General features: G+C 41.9%; 1 protein-coding gene across 1 annotated transcript in view; it reads right to left on the bottom strand.

Moving 5' to 3' along the window:
• Nucleotides 1-10,720, bottom strand: part of AIDA (axin interactor, dorsalization associated) — a 42,025-nt gene that overhangs the window by 12,356 nt on the left and 18,949 nt on the right. The window contains exons 8-9 of the mRNA XM_031064539.1: nt 8,622-8,744; nt 6,306-6,428 (exon numbers count right to left, since the gene is read on the bottom strand). Coding sequence (XP_030920399.1) covers nt 6,306-6,428; nt 8,622-8,744 — 246 coding nt within the window. The remainder of the gene's footprint in view (nt 1-6,305; nt 6,429-8,621; nt 8,745-10,720) is intronic.

Genomic DNA, 10,720 nt, shown 5'->3' with positions numbered 1-10,720 from the left:
GCTGAAAACAGTTCATGGCGAAATCACGGGAAGACATAAGAAAGAAACTGGAAAATATAGAGGGATCGCAAGACAGAGAGTTACAGGACTTGCTTCGGGAAGCTCAGAAAGTCTACATGAGGAGAGATGAGGAAAGGCAGAAAATTCAGGCAAAAGTGTTAGTAGCTGCAGTAAGGGAAACTCAGAAGCAGGAGCAGGTCCGAAACTCGGCAAAACCAGCACCGCCAAAGAAACAGAACCCTTCCCAAGGTAAGGGCTCAAACAATCAGAAAAAGGACATAGAGTGTTATTACTGCAAGTAAAAGGAACACATTTGGAGAAATTGCCCAAAGAAAGACAAGGACAAGAAAATGTTTCAGGAAGATTAGAGGTGTAAGGGGCTTTTCAGTTTGGGGTCCGGGACATCTAAGGAGCCCTTGATAAAATTGAGACTAGGAGCCCACAGGCAGGAAGTACTGTTTTTAGTAGACTCTGGAGCCGAATGAACCACAGTGCAGCAATTACCACGAGGATGTTCTATAAGTGACGATACTGTGATGGTAATCGGGGCAAAGGGGGAACCTTTGAAGGTTATAACCAATTATAAAAAAAAAAAAGTTGAAATAGAATCAGAAAATAAGCATTGTATTGGAAATATGTTGTTGGTTAAGGAAGCAGAATATAATCTGCTGGGAAGGGATTTGATGGTGACACTAGAAATTAGCCTAGTGGTGGAGAATTCCCAGCTCAAGTTATACCAACTCACTGCCGAGGATGAGGAGAAAATAGGCCCTAAGGTTTGGTACAACCAAGGGGAGGCTGGGAGGTTGGACATAGAGCCAATTCACATTGAAATTGAGACGTGAAGACTGTATTAAGGTAAAACAATACTCCATTCCCATGGAAGGGAGGAAGGGGCCGAAACCAGTGATAGAGGAATTAGTAAAGAAAGGAACGTTGAAGCTGTGCATGTCCAGACACAATACCGCAATTTTGGAGTGCGGAAAACTGATGGAAGTTATAGGTTGATACAAGATTTAAGGGCTGTGAATGAAAGGACTAAGACACTGTTCCCCACAGTTTCGAATCCTTACACTTTGTTAAATAATGTCTCTCCCGAGCATACGTGGTATAGTGTGATCAATTTGAAAGATGCTTTCTGGACTTGTCCTTTAGCAAAGGACAGCAGAGACTATTTTGCGTTTCAATGGGAAGACCCAGAAACCAACAGAAAGCAGCAATTCAGGTGGACATCCTTGCCTCAGGGGTTTGTAGATTCCCCAAACCTATTTGGTCAAGCACTTGAGCAAGTGCTGAGTCACTTTGTACCAGTGGAAGGAACAAAACTGTTAACATACGTGGATGATTTGTTGATTGCTGGTCCAAGGGACGAAGGTGTAAGGATGAGCACTGTATTGCTCTTGAATTTCTTGGGGGACAAAGGATGGAAAGTGTCTAAGTCAAAGCTTCAGTTCACAGAGCCCGAAGTCAGGTACTTGGGACATTGGTTAACCAAGAGGAAGAAGAAATTAGACCCTGAGAAGGTGGTGGGGATTACTGCCCTGCCCCCTCCATGGACAAAAAGGGAGGTGAGACAGTTATTGGGGCTTTTGGGATATTGCCGGCAGTGGATTGAAGGATATAGTAAAAAGGTGAAATTTTTATATGAGAAACTCACAACGGACAAGATAAAATGGACAGAGAAAGATGAGGGTGAATTTAAGGATGTAAAGGAAGCACTCGTGGCAGCACCAGTGATGAGTCTCCCTGATGTGAAAAGGCCATTCCAGCTGTTTGTGGATGTCAGCAGTCACACTGCCCACGGCGTGCTAACGCAGGATTGGGCAGAGGCCAGGAAACTGGTAGGTTACTTGTCTAGGCTTCTGGACCCTGTAAGCAGGGGTTGGCCCACGTGCTTGCAAGCAATCGTAGCAGTGGCATTGTTGGTGGAAGAAGCCAAGAAAGTAACTTCTGGGGCCCTGCTGATAGTATTCGCGCCGCATAATGTGCGGAGTGTACTACAGCAAATGGCAGATAAATCGCTCACGGATGCTAGGTTGCTAAAGTATGAGGCCATTTTGATCCGCTCGCCTGATTTGGAACTGCTAACAAACACAGCACAAAATCCACCCCAATTTTTGTTCGGGGAGGTCTTGGAAAAGCACTCTAACTGCGCAGAAGTGGTGGAGCTGCAGACCAAGATAAGACCAGATTTAGAGGAGGACGAATTGGAAGAGAAAGAAAAATGGTTTGTGGATGGGTCAAGCAGAGTGACTGAAGGGAAAAGAAAATCAGGATACGCAGTTGTGGATGGGAGGACAGGAAAAGCGATAGAAGCAGGTCCACTGAACGCGGGATGGTCGGCACAGGCATGCGAGCTGCATGCAGTTTTGAGGGCTTTGAAAATGCTGAAAGGAAAAAGGGGGACAATTTTTACAGACTCCAAATATGCTTTTGCGGTGCTCCACACATTTGGGAAGACTTGGGAAGAGAGAGGGCTGATCAACACTCAAGGACGGGGACTGATGCATGGAGAATTGATAAGTCAAATTTTGGAAGAGATTAGGGAGCCAGAGGGAGAGATGGCCTCCGGGGCCACCAGGAGACACCCAAGGGTGATCATCACTTGATAGATACCATCAACCAAGATAACCAAAGTCGCTGAGGAAGATCCATCTGAATATGCGATTTCCCCTGACATGATCAGCACCTGCCATTACTCAGGAAACAGCAATTGTCCAGCCCTGCACAGTGAAAGAAACGTTCATATGTATGCAGGGTTACAAAAGAAATCGGGGCACCTCTGCCTCAGGCATAAAAAACTGTATAGAACAGCCTCACCGGAAATGGCATTTGTGAACAGAGGGAGATCCGATGCAATAGAGGTTGGATTGAGGTTCACCCAGCGCCGATCCCGGGCTCGACGCTGTGTCTTTGGCTGTGGGTTTTTGAGGACCGTAAATTGGTCGTGAAAATAAAATCTTTTGCATTTATGAATTTGGATTTCTGGCTGATAATTTATAACAATTCTGGTGTCTTTTTACCTATTATTAACATAGCAAAACTGCACAAAACATATTTCACTGAGAGTAATTAGATAAGTCATAAATTCAAGACTCTTTAGCTTACATTCAAGACAAACCTTGAACTATATCTGCAGTCATTATTTGAGATTTATCTATAATCAATATATAAACTCACTGTCAGCTTTATTGAGTGCTTGCTTTTTACTCCATAGTTCTAACAAGGTAATTATATTGTAAAGATTTCAGTACAGTTGTTGCATGTTGTTTATATTGATGTTTAAATATTATATGACAAATTTTCAGTAACTTTTCTGTAACAATAGAGTTTTAAAAAGTTAATTCTTGTTAAGACTGATTTTTGTTTAGTCTTGGTGATGTTAACTTTAAGTTCTCTTAGATATATTTATTAAGGTTAAGTTTTAGTAAAGTTGATTTTAAATTTTGTTGAAGTATAACTGTTTGAGGTATAAGATGTAATTCCTTTGCTATGTAAGTGAGTGGCATAAAGACTGAGTGAATATTTGTTAAAATTTCCTCATTTAAATTCCAAGATACACCTGTTTTGCTATAGAAATAAGAACAGGTTTTGCTATTTTATTTTTTAGAAGTAGTACTGAAATGGAGGTTCGTTTAAGTTAGCAATATGAATTAAGCATTTAAATTTTAGCTTGTAGAATGATGTGTTAAATTTTAACCTTTTACTTAAGAAACCTCTGCCATGGTACAAAGGGCATAGGAAAATTTCTGAAGCTTCTTGCAATAAAGTACAATACTGGGAGAAGACCAAGGAATGCAAGAAACCTAGATAAAGGAGCTCCTCTGTCTCCAAGCTGTTCAAAATCAACAGACGTACTCAGATAAGCACCAAGGGACCACAGTGCATGCGCAAAGAAGTTCAGAAGTTCAACCGTGAGGAAGACCACAGCCTTCAGCCTCAGAAACCACCGCAAGACCCCCGTGCAACTACTACTTTGAAGAAGGGTATGGATCTAATTACCATACGAGGCAAGGACAGGTGGGGCCAGGGGTTGAATATGCATGAAAAGGTTGTGCAATGTAATGTATATGGAACACCTTTGTGAATAAAGATGTGGCCCAGATCGGAGCTCAGGGCACAAGTTTTCACGAGAGCTATCTCACTTGTGCTGGCACTGACAATACATACCCACTTCATAACTACATCAGGTTGTGGAGCCTATTTATTCCACATATCGCTTCAGTACTGAAGAATGAGTCTCCATATTATGACTGTAATTAGTTACGAGTTATTTAATGCTTTCTTTTAATTTTTTGCTTTAACGTCATATATGTCTAGGAAAATATAACCTCAGTTTCTTAAGACAATTTCTACTGATATATTAAGTGACGCTGATTGTTGTAGTGTGTTTTTATTTTGCAGGTTATTGTTTGATTTGTTGTTTGGTAGTTATTTGGGCTTTTTTCCCCTTGCTTTTGGAGTGACACAGACTTGTCTTTGTTACTCAGTTGAGCCAGGTGTCAGTTTATCTCTTTGCTACTTAGCTACTTTTCTGCCAAGTTTCAAACCCTTTCCTCCCACATCCAGTTGTCAACCACCCTGTCCCAAGCAGTTCTCTTCCCTTGTATCCCTTGCCCTTGTGTTCCACCCTCAGTTCTCCTGATTAGCTGAACATTGTATCCTCCCTTGAGACCTGCCCCCCCTTTATAAGCTGTTGTTTGCCCCCAGCTCATTGCCTGGGACCATGAGACTCAGGGAGTGTAACATCAAATAAAGTAACCCAGTGCCGCCCCAGGCCCGTGCTGCTGCTGCGGCCTTTTTGTTCTGCGTTGCGCCTCCACTGGTAGCTGGGATTCTGCAGAGCCCCGAAAGGGGAACTGTCGCCCCCCCACTGTCACCATCTAGCCAGGACATGCGACAGCTGATTATGCTGTTAATTTTATGATGTGAATTCACTGAATTCACTATAACAAGCATTACTTTTGTCTATGGTACTATTGACTAACTATAAATGAGAAAGCCAGCTACTTTACAAACCTTCACTTACTGTTGTATAGCTATTCATAAGGCATGTATTATTTTTCTAACTACTAAGAGGTTTCTCAAACATATTAAAAAGACTCTTCCAGTTAAGAGCCTGGACCCTGGCCAAGTCCTGGCCTTAACAGTAGAGAAAATTTTCTGCACCAAAACCTCCTGTTAAGGTGAATTTGGAAGTCTTACCCAGGAATGATTTTCCAAGCCCTCACTTTAAAAAATAAAGCTTGCCAATTACTACAGACTCTAAGTAATAGTACAATAGTAAAGAAATTTATAAGGCATTGTTTTAAATCACCATTCTATTTTTCATATGCCACTAATTGTATCTATTATCTGATTTACTTAGTATAAGTTTATTGTTATGTTACATATTGTTTTGCTTTTATGTTACCTTCATGTTCATAACAAGAAACACACATGTTATTAAAAACCAAAAAATTAGGGGGGAATATAACTCCTCTAGAACTTTACACTAAAAAAATTTTTTTGAAAGCAAATTAAATCATATCAAATTGAATCCCATACCTTCCAGAAACACCTTTGGAACCCCAAGAATTAGAGTTCCTGGCTACTTTAAAATTGGATTTTTGTGTTAATTTTAAATACATGGGAAGAAATCAGTCTAAAGCTTGGGATGTTTGTCCCTATCACTCCATGTATAAGAATCAAGCCTTTTGGGGCAATTACACTTCTGGCAGCCTTTCTAAATCAAGTAATGTGGCTGCCATCAGGAATGTTTACAAAGATCAAGCTTATAAAGATCAAGCCTGAGCCTTTTAGTGACCAGAGTTTTTAACTAAAATATTCTTTTTAGGATAGGTATGTATATGGTAATTTTGATAATAATTGTATTAATCATGATACCTTTCGATGTGTGCAGAGATAAATTAATACAGCCATTAAAAGAGTATTTTTGGTCAAAAGGAAATATCTGTCTTGGGGGACGCAAGACAGATGATGGACTTTGGACCTGGTTAACATAAGAGATTTGGTAACAGGATGACTTGGCAAAAACAAATGGAACTTTAAAAATTAGACCTAGACCGCAAAAAAATTAAATCAAATGGGTTTACCGGAAAAAGAAAATCCCATTAAACTCTGCAAGCAAGAGATATTGTTATATGCATAAGCTTGTGTATGTGATTTTACCCTAATCATTGTAGTACACATTACTCGTCTTCCTGAAATTGTATATAAGCGTTTGTATCCCACAATGAAATCAGATTCTGATCACCGAGGCAGTCTTCCCCCTCTCTCTCCATTGTCGACATGGTACCACATACCTTTTGTTAGTCTTTCAATGTGTTTCTGAATCTCAATGTCCACATTAAAATGGACGTATGTGTCCTCCTTCCTCAAAGCCACAGGAGTATCCTGCACAGGAGTCAGATCTATCCCATTCAAATCTGCAGGAAAGAAAGAGCATGAGAATAGCAGAAGCTTCTCAGAGTTCAAGGTTCAGTTTTAAGACATTTAAAAGTCTCACCAAATCCTGCCACAAAAAGTTAATCCACACCTGGATGTTTCCACAAAACCTAAAAAAGGGGCAATCATAGCCCTTCACAATCAGTTCATTTTCTTTCTGAGTACAACACAAAAGCAGCTAAAGTTCTAGAAGTATTTCAGATAAAAAATTGTAGTCATCCCTCTTTTTATTTTTAAGAGTGCATTTCTTTCTGCTGTCAGCAAAAGATTCCATTCCCTGTGCACAAAGGACTCCAGAAGAGCTCCAGGCCAAGTGGGATACACACCAAAGACAGCCCCCCCCATACAGTGTCTGCAGGGCACAACTGGCACAGCTCACACATCCTGTGTGTGCCCTGCTTTGTCCCTAGATACAAGGACTATGCCTCTTGGGTTTTCCACAGAGGCATTGTAGGGCTGTGGGTTGGACTCCAGCTCTCGGCACCAGCCCCTGGTTTTGCTGCTCTGGCATAGCCAATAATTTCTCACTAAGCCTCTGTTGTTTCCAGGGGTATATTCGTCCTGTCTTTCCTCTCATTCCTGATCCCTTTCCCTCTGGCAGAGGAAGTTGTTAACAATGTGGCCAAGATTACAGGTATGGAGTGCACATGTTGTACTTGGAGCTCAGGCTCAGGCTGTGGAGCACCAGTGATTCCCTTCATCCATGATATGGGCTGGGATTGCCAATGCTGCTGCATCAGGAACAAACCTCACTCCAAACATGCAGAAGAGCAGCTTGGTTTAAAATCAAGGAAATCAGCTACTAAGTGTCTTCAGACTCCTAACAGTGAAAAAATTGAGTGCTCAGAGTTACTTTGCCTAACCAAAAACCTTGTGAAATAAAAGTATCAAAAGACACCATTAGCAGACTCATCCATATCCTGCCCACACTCTCACTTTTTGATCGTATTTTCTACCTCATTACTTGGCAGCTACCATTTATAGGTAAATGAGTTTGGAAACAGGGAGCATCATGTTAACAGAGACTTGTTGGGAAAGCGAGCCCAGCAATAGAGAGTCTCCCTTAACTCCGGAAGGGAAATGAGAGCTACAGCAGCAGTTTTATCAATGTACAATGAGACAAACAATTCAGTGGCAATGAACAAGGAACGTTTGCTTTACAAGCCCCGGTATGTATTCAAGGGATATTTGATGCTGTGAACCTTCCTCCTGCCAGAGGATGTCTGGTGGAAGAAGCACTGATCACACATCTAACAAGTGATTCATCCTACATTTAGTATCCAATAGCATATCTCAAGAGGACACATACAAGGTCATTATCACAACTAAAAATAACAAGAGGCTCAGCTACAGATTTTTACATGATAAACAAAAAAAATCCTCTGCCCACATGTAAAAATTGTAAAGAGAACCCAAAGTAAAGCAGAACACAAGGCAAGGCCAAGCAGGCTGGACTACAGAGGCTTCCTGCTAAGTGCAAAATGGAGGATAGTGATACTCCCATTAGAAAGAGTGTGAATTTTAAAAATCTTAGCCTCAAAAGATACCAATTATGTTACCATCTGAAACAGAGAAATCCTCATGTTGCCTATCCTGGACTGACAGAGAGAGAGGTTCTTCCAGATTTATGGAGCCTTTCAGCCCATCAGGTTTTGGCTGAAGCATTTCACAAGCCAGGCTAACACATTTTTTATTTTATTTCACTTGCAAGCTTTGTTTCCCAGCTTCATACCCATCCCTCTAAACCTCAAGCCCTGGTAAGATTATATTTGTATTACTACAAAATTAGTTTAATGAGAGGGCAAGAATGGAGTCAGTGGGCTGTGGTTCCCCACCTCCAGAAAGCCCAGAGACCAATAAGTGTGGGGAGTCCAAGCAGATCTGTACTTAGGAGTCAGCTGTAGAAGCCATGATGGAGAAGTAGGGCAAAGTCACTCAGCTCTCAGCATGGACAAGCCACCCCTGAGTGCACAGAGAGAAGTGTATCTTGCAGATATTCACCTCCCAGTAGTTGTCAAATACAGAATTTTTCACCCTTGATTAAAGCAGAAGCCCTACATCCACAACAGAAGTGCCAACAAATGTTTTTCCCAGCAGGCTGAAAAATCCATAGAGCTTTCAGAAAATGCACTCTCTCCAAAGCAGCACCGAGGAGGCAGAACAAAAATCATTACCCTTTACACTGACTGTGATGTAAGGATCAATGCACTGCCCAGCATCTTTCAGACCAATTTTCTCTATGGTGATGGTGAGTAACGTCATCCCGGGTTCAGATGGCAATCTGGGCAATAAAGTACCTGGAAAGAGTAAAGCATATTATTAACCCATGGTGCCATCTCACAGTAGAGGTCTCACTTGTCCCATCTTCTCTCATGGAAGATGCTGTTCTTAGGAGGTTGAAACCCAAAGATTCCTATCCCAGTAGTACACACCACTATGGGAATGTCTGTGCACAGACACACAACCTCCTCTGACAGATTTTAAAGCCCCCCCGAAAAAACCCAGGACTGCCTCAAGTCAAATCAACTGATAAAAAACTAATGCCATAAAAATAGAGGGGAGCATTGTTGAAATTGTTATTTCACAGAATAACCATGGAACTCACTTGGTAGCATTTTTGAGGATTAAATTTGGGAGGCTGAATTCAATCTGCAGTTGCAGGAGGTTTAGACACTTGATCAGGAGTCCAACTCCACTGAACATGACTTGGCTTCACATTGAACATTTAGACTGGGAGATTAAGGAGGAAAATGGCATTCTTGCAAATCACACAGAACATAAGGGAACCAGAAAATTGATTCTTAAGTAAGTGCTACTGGCCTCTACTTAAAGGAGGCGGAGGGGGGGTGGAAAGTAAGCGTTTGCATCCCCCAAGTTCCCTTCTGGCTAAAGGAAGGGTCCCCAGCTCTGCATTAAGAATATTTAGCATCAAAACTTGGTGGTCCGTATAAATGAATCCTCACAGTGTTGAGGAAGACAGTGCAGATCTACAGACTGTTCAAACTCACTAAAAGTCATAATGTTCTGTCATCAAACATGGAGTAGGTTACTTCATGCTGAATTTAGCAAAAACTGGCACACTTCAAGCCCCTCTCCCCTACTGGATAAAGAAGCACCAGGATAGAAAATACTCAGACTCATAAGCAAGTTTGAGTTACAGTTTTGATTTTCTAATGAAAAAAAGAAGTTATCCTAAGGCTTTAGATATAAACAATGTAATAATTTCCTTTCACAAGTCCAACACGGGTGCTTTCTTGACACAATTTTTTCCTCTCATCTGCTTGAGGAGCTGTGGAACCACAAAGATTTTGTCTTATGAGAGACTGGCTTTGCAAGAGGCACCTTGCATTCTGCTCTGAGAACTACAGGCTCAACTTCAGCAAGATTTCATGAGCATTGCTGCATCCAATCCTCCTCTCAGAATCAAGTGCAAGACTTGAATTTCCATCTCTGATGCTGTGTGTTTCTGTATTTCCTGTCCTGAGGAGATTAAGGGCCTCCAAAGCACCGTGTCCACACCTCTCAACACAGCACAGCAGAGCTCAGCCCAGGGTTTGGAGCAATGGGAAAGGCTTCTGCGTGCAATGGGAGAAATGTTAGAGAGCAAACTTAGTAGAGAGCCCTCATTTCTGCAAAGCAGCTCATGCTCTAGTTAATCTTTCTGTTTCCTTCCCGAAGAGATGTTCAAATATAGAGTTATTATTTCAATCTAACTGAAGGAAGAAGCAAGCCTGTCTTCTTTCTGGCACAAACCTTTGCTCCATCATATGTTAGTTGTCTCCTAAAAACAGCATGGCCCCCAAGAGCCAGGAATAACTGCAGCCTTCAGCTTTCCTGTCCATCACTCCACCCACTTGACAGAAAAATCACCTGAAAGATGCCTCAGCCTGGTATTTATTATAAAAATTCTGGCTTAAGAGAAATTATTCTGTTCTCAAAGAATGCTTTCCAGAATGTGTGAAATTGCAGAGTTGCAATGGACAGAAGGGTCAAAGTCACCTCCAGGAGACAAGAGAACAGTAGGACAGACAGTATCCAAGGAACACTGTTTCCTTCCTGCCCTAGCAAGAGCCAACAGTGGACTAGAGCAGCTGACTGTAACCTGTCTCACATGAGCCACAGCTTCAGGCAGGTCTATGCTGGAGCCTCTGCAGCCAGAGTAGGTGACAGTGCCCTCTCTGTGGTACAGCTTTCCTGGGCTGGGCACCATCCCCCTGTCAACCACCACAGCTTGGGCCCCTGAGTAGGCTCACACTGAGGCCTTTCAGGATAA

This window comes from Geospiza fortis, unplaced genomic scaffold (genome assembly GCF_000277835.1).
Source record: "Geospiza fortis unplaced genomic scaffold, GeoFor_1.0 scaffold258, whole genome shotgun sequence".
Lineage (NCBI taxonomy): Eukaryota > Metazoa > Chordata > Aves > Passeriformes > Thraupidae > Geospiza > Geospiza fortis.
Note: the sequence above shows the minus strand (reverse complement) of the source record. Positions and strands in the feature narration are given on the sequence as shown.